Raw genomic sequence first — 24,387 nt, 5'->3', positions numbered from 1 at the left:
TGCATACACAAGAAATGCTAAGACCCAAGTTTAGGTCCCATTGGCCATAGCAAATGTTTGGGGTAAAACATAGGAGTTAAACGTTTTACAAAACATTACAACAGTTACAAATAAAGACTGTTGATCAGTTCAATGCAGAAAGGCTGAAACGACCAATAAAAAACACTTGACTGAGATCACTGCAAGATGTTGCTGGGCTAACAAAAGAACAAACAAAAGAACATCCAAAAGTTTGACTTGTAAAGAGTTGATATTTTGGGTACCACACCAGGCAAGAAATTTGTCCTACAGTGAAATGATTTAGTGGAAGGGCATTTGGCTTACAGGATAACATTAACCACCTGGATTGGCAAGTCACACGCATTCAATCATTGCTTTTCAATCTCCATGCATTGAGGTATTGATGCAGGACCCTACCTTGTTGCTAAGAAAGTGGTCCTCCCAAAGTACCGGCCTGATTTTAGGACTAATGCTCAATCATGGTTTTAGGTACTAAAATCTCCTAGCCCCATAAGGGTAATTTCTTTTTTTTTTGTACAAGCTTTATTCGAGATAAATTCTCATAAAAGCACAGCATAAAATTGAACATGACAAAATAAAAACATATCATTTGACAAATACAAATTCATGTAAACGTTTGTGCAAGCTCATACAATACCTATATAAAAAATTTACATATATGACACAATGAATGGATTTTATAAAAAAAATCTAAAAACATGATTAACTGGACCCTCTCAGAAATCGCCGCCTGATTGCCCAGGCCCACCCCAAATATTTGGCTACCCCAATAACTATTGACTCCTGAGTTGAAGTGCACAAAATTCTCAGTGCCACAGCACTATCTCGTGTCCCGAGGTTCTTACATACAGGTGTAAGCCATACCTTTCTAGGTAAAGAATAGGCTTTGCAGGCAAATAGAAAGTGGCCTAGACTTTCCTCAGCTGTTTCGCATACTGGGCATAACGTATTGGTCGACCTCTGCCAACCTGCAGTTAGTTTTTTTAGGGGAATAGAACCAGATCTAACCTGAAAGACTAACTTCCTATCCATTGGGACCGTAATAGTATCTCAATAATTTTCTAAAATAGGATAGATTTTAGTCTCCAGGAAGCGACCCGCCATAGAGTCAGACCTAACACCTCTCAACAAATTACTGCCCACCCAGTCCCAATATTGTAATTTGAGGGCTTCCTTACTAGGGAAGACCTCCCCAAGTGGATTGGTCCAAAGGTTGGAGAACCCAAGGTTAAATAACATGGACCTTAAGTTTTTTAGCCACTTTATCTTGTGGAAGTTATCTTCCAGGATTATTGAAAGGAAATCCTCAGCATATTGCCTAATCTCAGGGGTTGTCCATAGACGTCTCCAGTAGAGGACAGGGCGCAATCGCGCTCTATCACTAATGGGACGTCTACCCAGCTCCAGAAACAGTGGCAATAGGGGGGTACTCTGTGGGAGTCCTGTAATCCCTCTGAGAAACTTGTTCTCAGATATCTGTAAAGTCGAGATTGTCCCAGGCCCATAACTCTGCACCGTATAAGGTCGCGCCTAAGACCTTGGCGTCATAAACCATAAGAACAGGTTTGATCGGTTTCGTCTTAGATTTTCGATGTTCCCCCCGCAATGCTCCTGCTAGTTGTTGATGTTTTAGGGCCGTTTTTTCCAAGTGATGTGACCAACCAGGGCCCTCTGCTATCTGTACCCCTAAATATACAAACTCTTTGACAGTCTCTAGCTTGCTATTATTCAGGGTTACCTTAGGATAAGTTTTACGGCGTGGGGAGAAGGCCATTAGTTTCGTCTTCCCCACATTTACTTCTAGGCCGTGCTCTTTGCAGAAAGCGTCGAATATATTTAATGCACGTTGTAGCCCCACAGGGGTTTTTGACATGATCAGGGTGTCGTCAGCGAACATCAGGATCGGGACCCTGACGTCCGCTAACGATGGGGCATCTACGCTAGCTTCCAACATTCGCTCAACAATCCCATTAATAAATAATGAGAATAGTAAGGGTGCCATGGCACAGCCTTGTCGGCCCCCCCTTTCCACCGGGAAGTCCGGAGTTGACTCGCCATTCCCACCCCACTGTACTCTTGCAAAGTTAGATTTATGCAGACGCATGATCAAGGTGAGCAGTTCAGCAGGGATCCCCAGTTTTTGCAGGACCAGCCATAACTTGAACCTGGGGACCAAGTCAAACGCCGCCCGTAGGTCGACAAATGCGACGTACAGGCAGCCCCTACCAAGTAAGACCGTCTTCCACCGCAGTATAGTAAAGCGGAAGACCTGGTCAATGGTGCTGGTCGCTCGCCTGAATCCTGCCTGGAATGGCGAGAGAGCGTTATTGTCCTCCACCCAGTCCATAAGTTGATTTGTAACCATTCTCCCCATTACTTTTTGCACGGTTGCTATCAAACTTATGGGCCTGTAGTTGGCGGGGAGTGAACAATCTCCCTTTTTATAAATGGGGATAATAATTGCTCCTTTCCATAACTCGGGAACCACCCCCCCCCCCTTGGCTAAGGCATTTCCTAACAGAAAAATATATTTCGCCCACCTCCTCATATCATGTTTAAAAATATCCGGGGGAATACCGTCTAACCCTGGTGCTCTCCCGCATTTTACCGAGCTAATAGCATTCTCAACTTCTTTGTGGGTGAACAAATTGTCAGATGCAAAGACTGGCAGTATGCCCTCCCCTACCCCGGGTTGCATGACTTCAGCATATTGTGGTCTGAAGTACTCTACCCAGGCTTCTTCGGCTACGTTGTTATCGGGTCTTGCGGGGCTACCTCCTCTACCCCACTTGATGATTTTCCAAAAGAGCCTAGAATCCTTGCTACTAGAAGCCCCTTTTAACTCAGCCCAATGATCTTCGTCCCATTTCCTCTTTGCCCGAGAAATGGCTAATTTATACGCTTTCCTTGCCACTCTAATGGCAACATTGTCCCTATTTCTAATGTCTTGGCCCAATTCCAAACGTGCGGATCTACACTGGCAATTGTACCATCTACCAACATCCGGGTTTTTCCTCCCTTTATTGGTCTTAGTCAAAAAACATGGTTTTAGTAGGGAAAATAGCTTATTATGGATATCAGTGATGTCCCTAGCCCCTGGATTTGTGGAATCTACCACCTCCATGGCAGAAATTGCATTATCCACCACAAGGTTAATGTAGGTCATTGTTTCATCATTTGTCAGTACCCTTGGCCATTTTAGACTACGTCCATCATTAGTCATAACTGGGATCTGATCATTCCTTAAATGCAAGTTTTCAGGTCCAACATTCCACCACCTATGGGTCACACAAAGGGGGTTGTGATCACTTTCAATTCTAGGATTAATTGCCATATCAATAACCCCCTGCCACAGCTGGAGACTACATATTACGTAATCGATTCTGCTCCTACTGTTGCCGTTATCAAAAGTACAACTACCCTCTTTGTCCCCTGGGGTTCTCCCATTCAGGGCTCTTAAACCGTGCTCCATACAAATAGCATTTAGTAACAGGATATCCTTTGTCCACCTTGTGATGGGATTTAGAGTTAAAGGTGGTACTCCCCAAAGATTATCCTCCTCTTTCCCTAGGGGGTCATTTGTACAGTCAAGGGGTTCAAAAGTCCTATTAAGATCCCCAGCTACTATTACCCTGCTATCTTGCGACTTGGTTCCTAAGGCAGCAGACAGCGCCTCTAGAGTGGAAGAATTAGCTGAGTTACTCCCTCTTGCATAAACATTATATAAGTCCATTAAAACCCCCTTTTCTGATGAGATTCTTAGCAGTTGCAGATCACTAATTCCCAAATCCAGCATTTTAATAGAGATGCCCAAGTTCTGCTTTATCCAGACAGTGAGACCTCCCATTGGTCAACCTCTTCCACCTTTGGTGGCTGGTATAAAAAAGTTTAAATAGCCACAGAGAAAGACTGGGTCACAAGCCCAAGTTTCCTGGAAACAACATACATCGAACCCATTGATAAATTCTACCCAAGATTGGGAGACTAGCTTACTACCCAACCCGGCAATATTCCAGGATAAAAACATACCAGAGCTGAGTTCGATCCCACCGGAATTGCTAGTTTTGGAACATGGTTGGAGAGCCATTGGGTTTTCAGCAGTATTGGCGACCTTCACACAACCGATGGCGTTTGCTGTTGGTATGGATAATTCCCCAGCACTAGCATTTATATTTGCTATCTCATCGCCTCCCGCCACAGTAAAACTTCCATTTCCAGTTTTCTCAACAGTTGTGGTTGTACCCGCAATATCATCATGATCATCACAGCTCCCTTTAGATTCGTTGATACACCCTCCGATACTACTGCACGAATCGTGCACAGTTTGTCAACGACCCCAACTCTGATCCTGCCATCCGACAGGAGGGTTATAATTCATACATGTAGTATAGTTTTGGAACAGTGGAGGTGGAGCTGATGTTTGAATAATTGGCAAAGGTAGGGTGGGATGATTTATGGGTTCATTAAGCAGGCTAGTTAATACACTGGATGGGCGGGGGTAAAAAAAGGTGAGATCAACAATTCCAATACCTCCCTTGTTTGTACCCCATCCCTGTCTAGTTATCCATCCAGCCACCCTTGGATCTTGAAAGTTCACCACAATACAATCCCCGCCCAGACTTTTAGTTGTGTACCCTATCCAATCTATTCTCCTAACCCCTAAGATTAACCCATCGACGTCTCCAGGGAGAGGACGATTCTCCCTTAACCAGTGCATGATCTTATTTTTAAGCATCTGGAAGGTTTCTCTCTGCCCTACAGATAGAGGTGGAACATTTATGAGAACGGCTATGTAGGGGAAAGAGTCTGGAGTAAGGTTCACTGGGGGTTTCCTATGTGGTGGCTTTATCAAGGGTGGTGGGATCGGTTTGGGAACTGTAAAAACAGGACGGGGTACAGGTTTGTTTAATAGCAGCTGGTTGTTAGTAGGTTGGGTAGGTGCTGTATCTTTACCCGCTAAGGAACCTGTATTAACCCCTAGCCCTACTACAGGTTTGTTTGACACCATCTGGTTGTTGGTTGGTTGGGTAGGTGCATTAGCTTTACCCACTGTGGAACATACATTAACCCCTGACCCAACTACAGGAGGAGGAACTGGTATTATTGTTGATTGGAGCACCACAGACTGGACTGGATTCGCAGTATTAGGGGGATTTGGAGCAGAACCTAGATGTACTAATTCAATAGAATTGGAAGTTCTGCTTACAGATGCACTACCTGACTTGGATGGTAATAGGGGGTTAGTTTGTGGCCTCTTTCCCTTGTCATGGGTTGTATGGTTGGTATTGCCCTGGAGGTTGACACTTACGTCCATCCTAGTGTTGGTTTTGATCAATGATTTTGTGGAAAAGAAATTGTCTAGCGTTGCCTGCTCAAAGTGATCTAGGCGATCAGAGAGCTTAACAATTCTATCCTCAATCGGGGAAAGAATTGATCTGAGCAGCTTTTCTAGCTCAGGGATCAGGTTTGTAAGCAATGGAAGCTTATCATCAGTTGGGGGGCCTGACTCAGTAGCAATATTCTTAGCAGGGACAGGGCTATCCAGTAAAACAACATTCCCATTCAATACACCTTCTGTGCTACAACTTGCCACAACGGCAACCTCTCTAGTACAGATAGTCTTATGTAACTTCCTATGCTTTTGTGGGGGTTTCACAACATATTTACATTTTCTCGGTACGGTAGTTCTTTTCCTTTTAGATCCGTGCTTGGGTTGAACCAAGGCAGCCTGGGCACCTGGACCACGAAGCAGCGTAGGGTTAATATCACTCCCACTGGATAAGATCAGTTCAGTAGCATTGCCTTTATCCACAGCATTTGTGAGTACCTCAAATTGCTCATTTACAACTGGGAGATTTACCGAGGATAATGGTGTTACCAAGGTGGGATATGTTTGAGTAGAGTGCTTGTCCGTAATGTTTTTAAGTAGTTCAATCGATAGTCTGCGCTCAGCGCGCTTCTCAGCCAGTGATATCTCTTTGTCAATGGATAGAGATGAACGATTGAAAAAGAATTTATCCAATGGACCAATTGCCAATGGGCCAGTCTCAACCGGTGGGGTTGGCGGACTGACACTACTTGTGGATGCAGACATTGCACTGTTATGTGCCAGCAAAATACAATAGTTAGATGTCACTTACTATGAAATGCGCCGATGGACAAATATCAGGGGTATGGCCCAGCCCGGCCTCCTTAGGCCCCTGACGGCCACAGACGGTCCCGCCCTTGTCCCGGGCTTCTCCCGGCGCCCTCCCGCGCAGCGGGGATATCCAGTTAGTGAAATACTGTTTTGGGAGGAAGAGGAGGAGCCTGCAGGGAGAGCGGAGCGGGTTCCGCAAGCAATTTCCCAAAGGTGCAGGTCAGGATTCAGAAGCAGCGCCCGTCCTGGCGTGGAGTCAGCAGCACAGCACAGAGGAATCCGCTGGAAGGAAGGAGAAGACGGTATTTACCGCAGTCAGACACCAGGGAGGAGCCTGCAGGGAGAGCGTCCCAGGTGACAGCAATTGGGAGTTGTGGGCGCTCCTGGGACTTGAAGTCCTGCGCCCACAACACGCTCGCAGCCCTGCAGGTCACAGCACCCGGAATCAAGCACCCAGCAGCCACGGCAGAGAAGGAAGCCCCAAGCGAAGCGGGACCCGCAAAGCGGGTTCCGCAAGCAGTTTCCCAAAGGTGCAGGTCAGGATTCAGAAGCAGCGCCCGTCCTGGCGTGGTGTCAGCAGCACAGCACAGATAATTAAGATGATTTGTACCTGGTCTGTCCTGATCTTATACAGAATTCATGTCAGGAGAAATAGTGGTGGAAATACGCACATACGGGAATCCTTTGTTCCATGCCAGCCAGAAAGCATCCTCTAAGGAAAACTCCATAGTGAAAAACTGTTGACATTGCATGTTCGAAAGTGGTGAACAGATTACACCAAGGCAAATTCTACTGGTTGAACAAAGATGTCCGGCGCCACTTCAGTATAGAGGTATCACTCATGGTCCACTAGATGAGGTCTGCTCAGTTTATCCACTCTGACATTCAAGGACCCTTCTATGTGGTTGTCTACGAGAAGATGCTCTGCAGTCCACCCACCTCCAGAGGCGAATGGCCTCAGGGCAGAGGATTAGGGACCCTACTCTGTTGCAGTACCACATGGCAGTAATGTTGTTAGCGAAAAACTGCACCATCCTCTCTTTGCTGGTTGGCAGAAAGGTTTTTGTGGTGAGATGGTTTGACTGAAGCTCCCGGAGATGGATATAGAGCTGGCTCTCTGTCAGAGGTCTCTGAAATTCATCCATCCCAGGAGCAATACACCTGTCACCGCTGAGACCTCTGGGTGGGGGAGGCAGTGCAACCTACCATAGGTCAGGATAGCACTCGTCAAACACCAATGCAAATCCATATCGGTCTCCTTCAAGCTCTGAATAAAATCAGCAAAGCAGCCCTGAAAACGGACCCACTGGGATCGGGGGTTCCACTGCGGGCTTCACATATGCCACCTGGTGTATGGAAGAGGATGCACGAAGTTGGGAGACCAAAACGTCTTAAAGCCCTCTTCACCAAGACCAAGGATTGATCCCAAAATATTGGGATTATATCCTGTATGTTCCGGTGTTGGAATGGCCTTAATTCCACTGTATTCTGGTCTGCCTCAATGAAGGAAATTCTCCATGTAGGGTTCGTTGAGGGTGAACTCCAGCGATATCAGGAATTCATTGTCATCTGGGAGGTAGTCCATGACTAACTGTGGCAAGCATGTCTTTAACAGACACTCGCGGAGGTACCCAAATAAGAAAACTCCCAACCTCTAAAGATGGGCAGTTACCACAGGCATGACTTTTATTGTACACCTGAGGGGCTGAGATAAGACAGAAAAGAGGTACGGTAACCCTAAAGTATTCCTGGCCTACCTTGAATCACAGGTAACGCATGTGGGAATCTAGGATGAATATGAGGAAATGCATTTTCTGCAAGTCCAAAGACGCCATCAAGTCCCCTGAAACCAGAGCTGTCAGGATCTGAGCCACAGTGTGCATTTGGAATCTGTCGTTCCTCAGAAAAGTGCTCAGTGGACAGAGGTCCAAAATAGACTGGACGCCTTCATACGTCTTCGAAATAAGGAACTAACAAAAATAACATGACTTGTCCTGTGCCTTCTGAGCACAGCACTGGTGTAATATCTCTGCTGATGCAATCAATGGTGTGCAGGCCACCCAAAAGCACATACTGGCTGCATCCAGACTGTCCCGTATGGTGTGTGCCTCCTACATTCAATATTTTTGCATGGGACAGAAAGATATGCATGGACTCTCCTCTATGGGGCTATATCAGAAGCGCAGGCTACCAGCTTGGAACCCCTTGAAATGAAAAGGGACAGGGCACTAAGGAAGGATACAATGGTCACCGACTGGGAGAAGATCCTCCGTTACACAAAAACAGTCACCAGGAACACAAGCTTTAAATGCACGCAATTCAATTATCTTCACCACACATGTTGGACACTGATACAGTTAGCAAAAATGTACACAAGTTTGTCAGAAACATGCTCACATTGCCAGACACGGGAAGCAGACTTCCTGCACATGGTATGGTTGTGCGTAGTACTAGCACATTTCTTGACACAAATTAAGGTGATACTACAGGAACTTACAAATAGCCTGCTCCCATTAGACATCAAGACATGCTTACTGGGTATAATGCCACACCCAGCAAAACACAAACATACAATTTGATTGCTAGATCTTGGCCTTCTACTTGTAAAACAGCTTTAGTAATGTTATGGAAGACTTGATAACCCCCAAGCATTAAAGGTTGGCTGGTGGATGTCCAGAAATGGAGCAGAGCTGAGAGAATGGTGCTACACAATACAATCGGGGTGGAGCTACAGGGCTATGTACCTGGGAGAAAATGTTATTGGTGGTGCAGCCAAAGCAGACAATACACTCACTTAGATGCACAAAGGTAAAACTTTTAAGCAACCCCAATACCATCATGTTTCAGTGTGCAACATGACAACAAGTTACCGAGAGGAGCACTTAGACGCGGGCTGGCAGAGAACACAGTATGATAAGATGACTGTGCAGCAAGACACTCTCCCCTCGCGATACACATGCGGAGACCAGATAGCAGCCCCCCATACCAGACACTACAGAACTGACACACTGAGGAAGGCAGAAAGTAAACTTGTCCCTATCTGCTTCAACGAACTGGGTATGAATGTTGTTGACTTTCTGTTCAATAGACAAATGTTAGATAACTTTAAAACAATGTGAGCAAAGTAAGGATAAAGGAGCATTCATTGTATGAATAATTACAAATGTTCCTTTATGGTATCTCATGAGGACGATCTGTTATACTTGTAATGTTTAATAATGGGGAAATCGCAATAACCACATTAAAGAAAAACAAAAGCATGATTTGAAATATTGCTGGCCACATGCCATAATATGTGACTGTACCTTCTCATGAGACAAACTGCATTGATAGATGTTTGGGCTAAACTAGCCGCAGAACAAATTCTCTTACTGAAAGTATCAAGTCTTTTAAATTTCCTATATGAAGGACGGTTGGAAAGGAGTTTGGCTTCATCTTATTTGAACAGTCAGGCTCTCCAATCTAGGATGCTTAGCCAGGGTAACTGGAGGCCTGTCTATGCTGCCTAGCTACAGGTTGAATGATTGGCATGCATGAGCATGGCTTGGACCACGTAACAGAATCAGTAAGGGATTCATTAAATGGCAATAACAGCTCATGAAAAACTGACCCCCTCTAAAAAATCTTAGGTAATGCATCAGTTTAGGTCACAATAGTGGCCCACTGCAATTATAGTATTTTCTTTCTTCACCATCATCAGTGTCCTGAGACTCGTTTTTTTGCGTTGGGTTCGAATCAGGAGCTCAATTGAGTGTGCCTCCTCTGATACCTGCGTTGAGGCAGTTGTCTAGGATTGGAATCCTGTGGTATAACCACTGGTTGCACTTCATTATTTAATAGAGCAACATGAGCCTGGAGCAAGCAGACGTCAGTTCAGGGTCAGAGAATGGTATCGGGACTGGACCATCGACTAGCGCGAGTATTTAAGGAACCAGCATGGTCCTTCTCACTAGAGTAGAAGTCAGTACTGGAGTTGTATAGGCCCGGTGGATGGCCCGAGGGGGCAGACAGTGCCGGGGAAAGGCCAAAGACAGAAGCCAACGGAACAAAGAGCCGAGCAGAGGAACGGGTAGGTCGTACGCATTCTGCAACAATCTCAAATCACGGGAGGACGCATAGCTGCGCAACTCTGCTTCGGCTCATGGGAGCCCTCCGTTCGTACGAAAGCGGTCGGTATATTTGACCGCTTTAAGGTATACCATATACTCTTTCTGCGCTTGGGATAGCTAGGCACTAAGTAAGGCTTGTGCACACAACTGTCCGTTAAGGAGTCGTTTTAATGTGTCTTTTCACAGTCATGACGAATTGCCTTGATCTTTTTAGACTTTGCGGCAAGAAACATGTTGACCATTACCAATACCTAGAGCGGACGGGGTCCATTATAACCACAGTAGCCCACACTTGTTGTTAATATACCCAAGGTTTCCAAACATATAATACATCTTCTCTACAAATCCCCAGAGTTATTTTTAACATATCTCACCATTATACTCACACACTACACCCTCACTACGACATCCACACATCACAGATTGTAGCTCTAAAGCCCTCTGGCAAAGAGCCCCACTGTGGGGCCCGTTGGTATTGCAGCGCCGGCCCAACGAGGAGCTGCCCAATGATGAAACATGACATCCCTTGGGGTCTGTGAGGGCTCTTGCTCCTGAAGGATCAGATCTCCTGGACTTGATCCATTTAGGACTATCGATCTATCACCTATAGGAACTGCACTCCTTTTTGTTTCTCAGTCTTACCCAGGGGCGCGTGTGCTGGACCTTCATTAACCCTTCGTACCCCCTTTTGGTTTTGGTTTGCAAAGGGAACAAAGGCACGCCAGTAGGAGCTGGAAACACACCAAAAATCTGCAGCATGGCTATTCAAAGGCCACTATTTGTTGTAGAGTCAATGATGGCCTGGGAAACTCGGGGTGCACTGGGACCAATTGCAGGATTAGTCTTGACCTAGGAGACATCACCCTTGTGCCTACTCAGTACACTTCGAGTGGCCATCTTACACCTGTGCCTAGACTTTGACTCACCAGAAGACTTCAAGTGGGAAGTGTACTATTCGCTAAAGTGACATTGTGACCAAGAACATGCCCACAACCGGAAATGGGACCCGAACTTTGTTTGTGACCTATTCTTATGTTCATTGACTCAGAGCTTAGTCTCCCGGTCCCGAATCACCTTAGTGCATGAGTTCACACTTGTCACATTACATTGAGGCTTAGCATGAGTTCAAGTCACCCTGGAAAAACTCGTGCAGGACCATAACCAGCATCTACTACCTGCAGTATCAGCACAGCTCAATTCTTGTTGTTGGTGGAGACACAGTTCCCTAGCACACTGTGAAAATTCTTTGGGAGTCTTTTGAAGACTGACATGTTGAAATTGGCTCTTTAGGTCTGCATTAAAGGGAATAGAAAGAAAGGAACTAAGGGGTGCCACTTATATGCGGCTACACTCCCTCATTTCTGAGGAGGTATGGAGTCACCGCAAAGCCATACAATGCACACCTACTAGCTCGCAGGAGAATTGCTGGAAGATTATCCTGGATCTAGTCTGGCACCTGGGGATATTCTAAATGTGAGGAATCTGCAGACAAAATATCCATGAGAAGGTAGGTTTTCTTCAAGGATAAACCTCAACGTTCAAAGGTCACATTAACAAGAACTAAGTCTTAAATGATTGGGCAGGGGGTAGAAGAGAGTATTTAGAGATTATACCTCCCTTTAAGCAAATACGTGGATGAATATTATCCAATGCTAGCTACAAAGTAGCAGAGAGCTGTACAGACTAATATACACTGGAGTATAGTATACTCTACCGAATAAACAAGGAGGGGTGAAAGAGGAGGAAAGTGCTCTAATCTGTGAAAGTAGATCCAACATCTTTACATGACAGTTTTTTACCTGTGTCCGGCACAAAGATGAACCCAAATCTGTTTGGCTATCAAAATCATCTAGCAATGGGATTCACTAAAACAACTTATGGAGTTGGGTACTGACTCTTCCTGCAAAATGATTTACCCTATCAAAGCAGAAGGGCTGCACACTCCAGGGAAATGTCTACTTCCCATGTAAAATGTACTGAGAGGCAAGCTATCTCACTGCCTAAATAAGAGACCCATCAATTGCATCAGTTTTATTGAAAACTACTGATGTACTTTATACAGTATAAAGATCCTCTTTCCACTACGTGAGAGAAGTAAGGGTTTCAAGATCAGAAAATACCTTATACTCTAAATTAATTAGGGTAATGTGTAATTCTCTGTTGAAAATATACAGGATATCATTGTTTACTCTCAATTGGTTAAAAAATACACTGTCCTTGCAACATCAGATTCAGAAGACCTGAATTTTAGACCTTTTCAGGTGACCAACAAAGAAGAGAATATCCAATAGGACCCAGGAGGAAGGGTCTATTTCATAGGGACCCTTGCTAAAAGAACCACATTAATGCAGCGTTTCATTGACGCAAATCGAATTCAAACCATTAAGCCAAGAGTAAGGAAACTTAAAAAAAAAACATCTTGTCCCTACTTGACAAATGTGTCAAAAGCGTCAAGAGCATAAAGCATTAACAAATTTAGTCTCCATTACATTTGTCTAAAGCGAATGTTGGATTTTTCTATTCATCTTAGTTTGGGGTACATACAAATCCTATGCAAAAATCTGCTTATATTAATACCTTAATGGCCATGTCCAGACTGAAGGAAAGCTAAGCATATGGGTAGTGGACACATGTAGAAGTAGGCATCATGTAAGTTCAGAGTTGGTCTCCAATAAGGTAGAATCGGTAACAGGTTAGCCATTGTTTTAATTGTTCCAGTCAGAGGTACTGATTAAACTAGCATTATATACGTGCAATGGGTATGCCAAGACGTGGGTGCCACTGGACTCCAATGCACATCACTGACGATGCCCAGAACGGCTGAAACCGGGAAGTAGTTGTTTGTGTTCCCCTTTAGAGGGGACCTTGCAGTTCAGACTGGAATTGTTCCTACTGCAGCAAGTAAGTCTGATTTGCAAATGACTGATCTTGTTCTAGATGGGCATAGAGGGCAAAAACACAATGGGCTGGAATATGGCTCCTAGTCTATCAGTGGCTGAGATTAATTCTATGATTCCACCCATAATGCTTATGTTTTTCTGTGATTCTATTAGTGTAAAGTGCAATAGACAATTGAGAATTATTTAATCTTTCAAGGTGTTAACAAAGGGAGGTAGCGAGAAACTATATCAGCGAAAGGAAAGTGAAGGGAGGCAATTATTTTATTAGAGGCAAAATAACAGCAGATTTTAAGTACTGCTCAAACACTTCAGAACAAAGATAAATATTAAAGAAACCGAAAGAGACAAAACGGCAAAATACCAGATGCAAGGGTCAAAACAGGGTAACGTTTGAGGTTTTAGATTGAGACCCAAGGTGAAGAAGGAAAAATAACTAGGGCTTCATAACAGCAGTGAAGGGGGAGAAGTTTGGGGAGTAAAACAAAGAGGGTTAATATGAGATTTGAAAAAAAGAAAACCTGCGCCACCAACAGCAAGGAGAGTGAAGGATTAGGGAAATGACAGACAGATTGAAATCTAGAGTGAAAACAGACACTAGGGTTTGAAAGAAGGAAACAACTTAAAAGAATGTTCTTAGACAAAACTGAGCATCTGAGAAATCAGAGCAAGTGAACAGAATCCCGTGATATACATATATATATATATATATATATATATATATATATATATATACGGAAGCGCTCATAGTTCTCCCTAGCATCATTGCCTCGTGTAAGGCAGTGAAGCTAGGCAGAATAAGGCTGGGAAGCCCAGGAGGTATTTAACAAGGTGGTTTAAAGCTTTGTATTAAACAAAAACGTATTAGGAGTTACCACTATTTTGCTAAAGTGGTTTTGAGGCTTGTCAAAGGCTTTGACCAGGAGCAGAATAATCCTTCAACTGTGACCACTGGAATAACTGAACAGGTAAATATACCAAATGTAGTTAAACTTCAACCACATGTGCATTCATGGTGAAAATGTAAAAGATATATATTTAAAAAAAATACACAGATGCAGCTCGTAATACATAAAAAATACTTCTCCTTTTAGAGAGTCAAATTTACTAATCTGCAGAATGCTCCTAAAATAGCTTGCTTTCTGTGTACCTATTCTGTATTGCATATTTAAACCCACCTACCGTTTGGGTGTGAGCACTCGCAAGACAACAACATTAAATATTCTAGCTACAACAAGCAGACAGTCCATACTGTGCTGCATTACCTTCGGTGGGAGAAGTCAGATCCCACGGGGGAGTAAAAATCTCCTTCAAGTCCCTGAGGAGGTTATCAGCATTTCGCTCCCACCCAATCTGTCCAGGTTTAAGAGTTTTCTCTTGACAAACTGAAATAAATGCAGAAGCAGCAATGGGCAAGAAAAGAAAAAGAAAGGGAAAGGAAAACAGAGAAAATAACGACATAATGATTGGACATTACACGTTTGGATTTGGGAGAGAAAGACATTCCAAGGAATCAAAATGCTTTCCTTTAAACCAAGCAACAATCATCGACAGACAAATGTGACAATTTAAATGCAAAGCCCAAACACATATGGAGGCCGTATTCACGAAGGTAGAATTAAAATGTGTGTGTTGCAATTAGAAAATCTGATTTGGGATAAGGAAATGCCTCAATTAAGATAGGGGCAGAAATTATTAATCAACAGAAACCCCAAGAGTCGTAAATGCTAACACTTCAAAATAAAAAAAAGAATACAAGGTTATTCGAATTTCAAAACGCAAACATCATATATGTGTTGGTTAACCATGTATTTCAATATGCAGATGGCGAATGTAAATATTTTACTCTTATGTGTTATGCTAATTCCTCCATCTGACAGCTAGGATCTCCTTCCCAAGTGCTTAGCTATGTCACATAAACCTCAGGACAAAAGCAGTCATTCTAAGGAAGAGCATCAGGTACATTCAAAGCAGGTACACTTCAAGTCAGCTGCCCCTGAATCCGCTTCATTTGGGTTAGTTCGACCTAGGAAACGTCCTGGCCTTAAGGGTGGCCTAGGCACTTCTACGATCTGTAAAAACCCATTGACTCCGCTTTACAAGCTGCTCCAGATTGGATGCTGCTGCAGATGCCATCTCTTTTTGACAATCATTAGTATCTTTACCGACATGTCCCTTCTGGAAGGAGTTGTTTTTATTGCACTTGAGAAGGCCATTTTACACCCTTCTCTTCTAAACACCACTACTAACCCCTGCATCCTTTACCATTTTATTGGTTAACAGGAAGTCAACAAACTGTCGAAATTGTTGTCACTAGACTAACAGAAACACATTGACCGGCATGGTTTTTGTAACAAAATAAGCGCACCTGCTGCTGCTCCTGCAATACGACACAGACTAACAAAACTAATATAGGCTGCAGATCAAAATCAATTTGACTATGCGGGTCCTTTATAAATTCTGACACTTCGCTAATGAACCATCCCACCTTGCACCACTGTCACAAATATGTAACGGAGTTGCCTTGTCTGGTTTTCACTTCTTGCTGACCGGGCCTAAATAATCTAGTTCAGACAATTCACCTCTTTCCTCACTCACTTAACATGTGGGATCTCATAAGGCTTCCACTGCATGAGTTCAATGATGACTGAAAACCACTTATTAACTCAATAAGACACTAGAGCAAAATACACAAATTTTCTATTAACTGGGTGCTTCTTTCGACATGATAATATAGTGATGCATCAATCAGAAAGCAAGTGTTCCTTTCATGAGACTAAATTGCTTCCATCTTTAAATTGCAAGAACAGCTAACTAAAGTCTTCCATTTCAGATTGGTACCCACATTTTTCACCAAGGTGTGATGCTACTCAAAGTCAAACATCTGGTTATCTATTAGGATGATACATTTTCCATCTATACAGCCCATATAGGCATTAATCACAACTAAAAACCAAATATATTGATATAGTGTCTAGCTATTTCCCACTCTATCATCAGTGGTTTTAAAGGCAACTCCTCATCAGTTATGCAGTATCTTATACCTCAGCATAGCCAAGAGTAAACATCCATAAATTACAGAATGCAAAGAAAGAGTCCATGTCACTGCTGCTCGCCTAACTTCCAGAGCAAATTGGAGTTACATTTCAATGGCTGTCGCTCACCAGTATCACCATGCACCAAAATAAAATGTAGCATCAGACCTGCATGACACACTCCAATCACTGGCTCAACCACCATACCTTTAAGCCTAAGTGGGTGGATGCTGGGCAACCACTACTGCTACCTAACAGGGTCAGATATCTCAAACTACATTGCTCAATGTAATCAAAGGTGTTTACCTGCCATCTTGTCCCAACAGTAGCCAGTGCTCTTGCTATTGGTAGTTCAGTTAGGTAGTACATCAGGCAGATTACAAACAGACTTGGCATTTGACTCAGCAGAAATGCTTGAGATTCAAACCATAAGTTGATTAAAGAAGGGTGCCACAATATTGTCTTGTAAAGCCATTGTAAACTCCAACAAAATAAATTAATTTCGTTATGAAAAGTAGGTAATCAACCTTAGGCACTAAAATAGCAAGAGGTCTGTAAAAAGATTATTATGTGATGACAAAGCAGCAAACTCTGTAGAGGCTGTGATCAACCAGGATGGTATTGTGCCACTGTATTAGATTTCTGGAATGGTCTAACCAGAGTCCATAGTAAGAATTAATAAGAGGGACAGAGCCAGGCTTTAAGAGCCCTGCGGAGTGTCAGATAGTCGTCTACAAATTGTATACCTAAGAGGAGAGTTTAATTTATTAGTGGCCTGGCATGAGAAGGAACGACCACCAATTGTTGAGAGGTTTGCAGCTACAGAATTTGGATTGCTGATAGGAGGACACATTTTTGTTAAATGTGCAATGGACAAAACAGAGCGATTCGAAAACAACACGTTTGAATACAAGTAGTTAAGGAGAAGTGATCATAACATTTGAAATGTGAGAATAGCAAGGAACACTGAAGATGAGGCAAACTTCAGCATGTTGAATTCTCTGAAGTTGAGACTTCAAGTATTTAGGAAGACTGGAGAAACAGGGACTTAGTCCCGTGGTTACCAACTATTACCTGAGCAAATGTGCAATGAAAATGAAAAAAGAAGAAAAGGAGTGATTCTATGCAAAAAGGCTATCGTCTAGAAAGCAAGAGGAAGATTTTTTTTGTAATTGAATAGAAAGAGGATGATAGAACAAAGGTGCGCACCGAAGAGACCGGCGTGAACGTAGTCCCTAATTCTGACAATTATCAGCTACTGGACCATGATGATGGATGGCTGCCAATCAAAAGTACTTATGTTTTGACAGTGTTGACTTTTAGGGAGTTCAGTCTCATTCATGAAGCCACTCCTCTGAGGCAGTACTTATTTAGCATTTTTTTCTGATAAATTTAGCTTGGACAGAAATAATTAAAAAAAGATTTTTTTTTTTTAAAGTAGAAAATGTGTTAATTCAAAGATCAGCTACATGTGAACTTTTGCTCTGTAGTCACATTCCAACCCCTTAGAGAGAAGAAGAAAAAAACAACTTCATAAACTCCTCCCAACCCATTCAAATAGGTTATGTTATGTTATAAACCGTTTTGTAACGCGCTCTGTTACTTGTGAGTATCCTGGCGCGGGAAACGGATCAAAGCGGCAAAGAACAAGACAGGAGAATCCTCCTAACCTGCACTCGTAAATAGGTGGGTTTTCAGATGTTTTTTAAAAGCAGTTACTGTCGGCATGGAGCGAAGGTGGAAAGGGAGGGCATTCCAGGCTCGAGCAACCACCACCGACAATGACATACCACCCAGTCTGGCGCGTTTGAAGCGGGGAAGAGACATTTTGAACAATGAGGCAGATCTCAGGGTGCGTGTCGGGATGTACTTAGTGAATCTTCTCTTCAGATAGGAGGGGCCTTGGTCATGAATTGCGCGAAACGCCAGCACCAAGGCTTTGAACCGAATGCGTTGTATAACTGGAAGCCAGTGAAGCGAGCGCAACTCCGTGTGCACGCTCTTCCACCTAGGGATGTTAAATAAAAGGCGTACAGCCGCATTTTGAACAATTTGGAGGCGATTAACCAGGTATGCTGGAATGCCACTAAACAGTGCATTAGCATAATCAAGGCGGGCCAGTATGAGTGCTCTGGCAACCGACTCTCTGGCCTCCCTAGGGAGCAGGGGAAAAAATTTGCGGAGCATTTTCAGAGTGGCAAAACAAGTGCCGGTGAGTTTTTTGATGTGGTACTCAAATCTGAGATCCTCCGCAAACCAAACCCCCAGATTTTTTGCAGGTCTTCCCATCTCGGTTGGGCCAGGAATGTTTGGGGGCCAGAGTGTGCTCTTGAATGAAGGGGGAAAGGAGCCGTAAAAGAGCACCTCGGACTTGTCCTCATTGCACTTCAGCTGGGCCTGTGTTAACCAGCGAAATACTGAGGACAAACAAAGATGAACAGTGGATGTGTCCAGGTTGTCATCTGGCCAGGTAAACAGCAGCTGGGTGTCATCAGCATACCCTACAATCTTAGCCCCGAACTGTTCAGCCAAGTATACCAAAGGTGTAATGTATACATTGAACAGAAGGGGGCTAAGAGTGGACCCCTGCGGGACCCCTGTAAGCAAAGGTCTTTGCTCCGAGGCATACGGAGGCATCCAAACCTGCTGGGTCCTATCTGATAGAAAAGAAGAAAGCCAATCAAGCACCACTCCCCCAACACCAATGTCTGACAGCCGGCCAAGAAGGAGATCATAAGGGACAGTATCGAACGCGGCAGAGAGGTCCAATAAAATTAGGACCGCTCTGCCACCTCCATCAAGACACTCCCGGATGGCTTCAGACATCTCCACCAGGGCCGTTTCGGTGCTATAGGCAGCCCTAAAGCCCGATTGGGCCGGGTGGAGGGCATTAGATGTTTCCACAAAGCTCTCCATTTGAAGAAGAGCAGCCTTCTCACAAATTTTTGTGAGAGCAGGCAGGAGGGAGATGGGAGGTGGTTCTCAGATCACTTTAGTGATCACAACTTAAAGTGTTCCGTATCTTTGGCATTTCCTCCCTCTCCCAAGAATTCTGCTAGCTGTGTAATTATGAGGGTTTAGCATCGATCCCCATTTTTGAATTTACGTGCTTCAACCGAGAAACAAAATGGTGCACATAAAAGTCCTCAAACTTGCTTTAGTTGACAGAAATTTTAGCAGAGACCCTCAAAGAGGAAAATGAAGGTGCAAAAGGCGGGACGGCATTTCCAAAGGTAGCAAAAACATACACCAATGGTGTGCTCAATTGGGCAGAGAACTTGGAACCCTTTCTAAGTGTAGATGCCATTTGTGATTAGGAAGATGAAGCCTGCCAAGGCTGATCATCCTGATGCTGAAGGAACCAACTAGATGACTTGCCAGCAGCGAGACCCCACTGAGCACTAGCCAACACCACAACCTCACTGCCTCTTGACAAAGAGAACGCAAATTCATGCGCTGCCCTTCTTGTTACAGTATCACATGGCAGGTAAAATGTCTCCTTTCTGAGAATTATGTTCATCACTCGGTGGTCCAGTACTCTGTTCTGTTTCATGCACTATTTCAAACACACAATACCTCTAGACTGTACCAACCTCCTTGCCATTCCAATATACCTGCTCAGTGCCCAATCAACAAATAAAGGTCATTCCTAAAGAGAACACAACATCTTCAGCTAATTTAAAGACTTCTCCATTAGCAACCTAAAGTTTGAACTCATCTCTTGCCCTGCCAATGACACATCAACACATTTCAAAATAACTTTAACACTTTGCTGGAAAATAACGTGAACACACGCTCTCCAACTAACATAGACAAACACAAGCTAAAATCTTCAGCACCTTGGTAATCCAAATAACTTGCATCACACAAAACGCTCAATCTGCAAACAGGAAAGAAAATGGAAGAAAAGCTGAACCAAAGTGACTTCATACTACTAAAGTTCCTCGGAGGAACAGGTAGATCACACATCACATCAGCAAAAGCGAAGTACTTTACTAACATCATCAATAAGGCTGCCAACAGAAGCAAAATGCTCTTAAGATAGACATCCAAGAAAGTCTTGAACCCCCCCTCCCTCCTAATCCATTCTCCACAGACAAACGTAAGGCCCTCAACCTCTTCTTCAGTGTAAAAACTAAGAAGATCAAACAGCACTGTGACAATACCAAGCTGGCTTATGTCCAAGCCTCTTCTCATAGCATCACATACGGGTGATCCTTCAAAGCCATATTTCTCGCAGAGCTCACTGACCAAGCCAATACCTTTGTCCTTCATTAAAGCTATCGCAGGAGAACCTTTCTCATACCTACTCATCATTGCCAATGCCTTTGACACTCAAGGCATCCTCCCAGGAGCTCTCCTCCCTGTCCTAAAGAAGCATCTACTAGATTACGATGACCAAACACACCTATCCTTCATCAGCAATATGCCTGTGTAGGCTTAACTCCAAGATCACAATAGAGCTCAAACATCTCCTGCACAATGAATACTCAAGGCTTCAAGCTGCAGCATTGAGAAAGCTACCATGCACGTCGTAGACAAGGCCCTCCTAACCAATGATTAGTAGGACCTCTGCCTCGTGATATTGCTAACCTCTCAGCGGTCTTGACACCTCTCAAATGTCTTGACACAGTCGACCATCCCACCCTCATCCGCATTCTGAAATATCAAATTGGATTTACTGGCAATGTCCTTCAATGATTCTTCTCCCACCTTTGTAACAGACATCAATACACTTACATGGGCACCTCCCGGTTCCAGAACATCCCTATTCCTGCAGAGTCACCCAGGGTCCATGCTTTTTCCCATCATCACACCAATAAGAGCATTATCATTCACCAATATGCCAACAATACATAAATCTACTTGATGGTCTCCTCCTCTACAAATATCCAACATACGCCTACACATCATCCAGACCTGGAGGAGCAGCACCTATCTGAAGAACAACCCTACCAAGAAAGAACAAGCAAGAAATAGTAAAAACAGGACTCAATATCATGAAACTTGATGGCTTTGAACCTCAGGTTTCAGTCCATGCCAGATCAAATGGACTCACCCTACACACCAACGCACCTTTTAAGGTACCCAAGAAGACAAAGATGGCATGGTACCAGCTGTTTCTAATGATGAAAGTGTAACCATTCCTCCCAGAATGCGACCTCAAAACTGCTGCTGAAACCCTCGTACTCTTGCATCTGGATGGAGGAGACATTCTGCACTATGGCCTCTCAGACTCCACACTGGCTTTTCTTTAACAGCATCCTACATGTTGCAGGATGATCCGACCAGAAACTGAAGAAATATGATCACATCACCCCATTTTGACAGAACTTTGCTGGCACACAATTTTCAAAACCACATGCATCTTTTAAGAGCCATCATGACCTGAACCTTCTCTGATGGCTCTCGGTATACCAACAGCCAACACACCATCAGACTAGAGACAGAGAAGGGCAGAAAAGAAAAAAGGTTAACAAGCCTTTTCCATCTATGTGCATAGGAACGAAAATGATATTCTCTTGTCCATCAAGACTGTCCCAACAGTGCACCAATTCCAGAACAGGTTGAAGATGCACCTCTTTAAACCCACTATATCATGATACAATAACAGTCCACAAACCATCTAACGCTCAATACACTTCTTTGCTTTATCCTTGCTTTTAACCCTATAGAGTGCTCTGCTGCCCTTGGCACTATACAAGTACCATATACATACATACACCATCAACACCCCAGTGGAAACTATTAGTTCATAATCTATGAAAAGAATGAATGAATGAAATGAAAAGGGCACTTGTAAAAGTAGGACTACGCCCAAGGGCATCAAGGTGCTCTAGACAGACGGGCCTACAGGTACAGCCAGCATACATACTCGCTTTGTTTTACAGGAAACAACCAGGTCTTGAGGGTCTTACGGAAAATAGAGTGAGCTTGCTGGCCCGAAAGAGAAACAGGGAGAGCGTTCCACGCCTTTGCCGCAGCCTATGAGAAGGCTCTACCTCCCCATCCCATCTTTTTAAATCTATGAACCGCAAGCAGATTTTTATTGGCTGACCGGAGATTCCTAGCGGGAGCGTACCTGTGAAAAATATTCTTTAAGCCCACAGGGCCATGTCCGTAGTATGCATTATGGGTGATGCATAGAGTCTTAAACAGGACTCTCCGGTCCACCGGGAGCCAATGAAATGAACTGAGAGCAGAGGAGGCCAAATAACACTTGGGAAGATCGAGTACCAGCCTCGTAGCGGCATTTTGTACCCGCTGTAGGCGGCGCAACTGGACCTTATCTATACCCAAATAAAGCGCATTCCAGTAGTCCAGCCTGGCCAATATTAGGGCCACGACAACCTTTTTCCGGGCTTCAATGGACGGAAACTGAGAGATCTTTTTTATCACTCGGATGAGTCCAAAACAAGTAGCAACTGTTCTGGATACCTGGCGAGACATGAAAAGGCCATCATCAAGCACTACTCCAAGATTTTTACCCTGGGAAACAGGAGTGGGACAAGTACCCAGGGAGTTGGGCCACCATTCACTTGACCAGATGTCAAATCAGCAGAAACACTGGAATGTGAGGAGGACTATTCTGAAAAGACAGAGTGTATCTAACCAAGGACTCATTGGTCTGAAGTTATTGATGATCAGTGTGTGGGTGTTTCAGCCTTGAATGATTGAGTGAATTTCCAAAATGCACAGCTACGGGAGAGTCCTGGTGTTAAGACAAACGGCCACAAGGAAAACATCAACCAACCCACAGTTTGAACAAATGTGCTTTCAGTTGCTTTCAAAACATGTTTTACACTAGGATGCATCTGAGTGGAAGAGAGAGCTTGTTCCAGTACTTTGCTGCCAAAACAGAGCTGGCAGACCCGCCCTACTTCCTACGTTTTGTGTAGGGAGTAGCCAGTAACTGGGCAGACTGGAACGCAAAGGTATTTTTGGACAGTATTCAAAAATCTTGTTGGACAGGTATTTGGCCCCAGCCTTGTAAAAGGCTGACTGTGCCACAGTGAGTGCTTTATAAATTATACTTTTTTTAGACAGCCTGGACAGAGCATGCGCTGCTGCAAGGCATGCAGGAGTGAGGTACGGACTTGAAGCTCTGCCCACTCTCCCACCATCGTTTCAATTGGCTGCAGTGACTGTCCTATATAAATGTTAGCTTTTGATTTGTTCATAGGCTTACGAGTCCCTCCTTAGTACCGCCCTGTCTTTTGTAAACTCCCATCACGACTGGATCTTTTACAGAGTCCTTACTGTTCAGCTTGCATTAGACCTGTGGGAGAACTCTTTGCTTAATTAATCTAAATCGCACTGGTAGGACGCCAGCTTTAGCAATGGGGGGCACTTTTTTTGTATTTATTTTTCCAAGCAGCCAGGCACCCCACGTAATAATGGCGGCCGCTTCTCGTTTTATTTTCAGCACTGCGCCGTGCGCGCTTTCAGTTCAATTTTTCTTTTTTTGGTAAACAACATTCCGGGGATCTACTTTTCTAAATACATGTTGACTTGGGAATGTGAAGAGAATATAGCATGTACAGATAATATTGCAGCAAGAATGCTGAAAAGCCCTGAACGATTCCTGAAATGTTGCTAAAGTCTGCCAGCCTCCAACTTTCACCAGTTGGCTTCCTCTTTCATCGTACGACGAGCCAACACAAATAAGGAGGTTTGAAAGATTGACTCTTTGGTAGTTTCAGTGTCGAGATTTGGTTTCAAATTCGCCTCTTGTCCGTTACAGATTTGCCTTCGATTCTCGGCGCACTGACATTATCGCGGTTAAACAAGGAGGCAAGCCGTTAATTAAGAGAAATGTGGCTGAAGTAACAACTGCTTGCTGCTCTTTTCCCCTTGTTGTGCCGCTAGATTTCCGAAGCTAAACATTTAGTCACAGGGGGGCGGAGATGTGCCTAAGGAGAAAGATGATTAGAATGAGTGCATAAGAATGTTAAACACACAAAGATGCCCCTCTAGGTGCTAATTTTCCCATAATGCATGGTATTGTTCTTAGAGGGACCAACTCTCGACACTAACTTCACGCTCAGTAAGTGGAACCCTTCTCTCAGTGAGGAAATCGAAAATAATTTCCGTTAGCATAAGCTGAAGCCATCTTTTTTGTGGCATCCATTTTGTTAGCTATGTAATTCTTCTGTCTTCACTGTTGCTTGTCTTTCTATTCTGCT

General features: G+C 43.9%; 1 protein-coding gene across 2 annotated transcripts in view; it reads right to left on the bottom strand.

Annotated features, from left to right (window-relative positions):
- RABGEF1 (RAB guanine nucleotide exchange factor 1) overlaps window positions 1-24,387 on the bottom strand; it is a 415,118-nt gene that overhangs the window by 171,700 nt on the left and 219,031 nt on the right. Inside the window, exon 4 of one of the 2 annotated variants that reach the window (XM_086954629.1) lies at window positions 14,432-14,551. The exons of the other annotated variant lie outside the window; for it this stretch is intronic. Within the exon in view, the coding sequence (XP_086810755.1) occupies window positions 14,432-14,551 (120 nt within the window). The remainder of the gene's footprint in view (window positions 1-14,431; window positions 14,552-24,387) is intronic. 2 annotated transcript variants of the gene reach the window in all.

Source organism: Lissotriton vulgaris, chromosome 2_1 (genome assembly GCF_964263255.1).
Source record: "Lissotriton vulgaris chromosome 2_1, aLisVul1.2, whole genome shotgun sequence".
In the NCBI taxonomy this organism is placed as follows: Eukaryota; Metazoa; Chordata; class Amphibia; order Caudata; family Salamandridae; genus Lissotriton; species Lissotriton vulgaris.
This window is presented reverse-complemented; position numbering and strand designations above follow the sequence as displayed.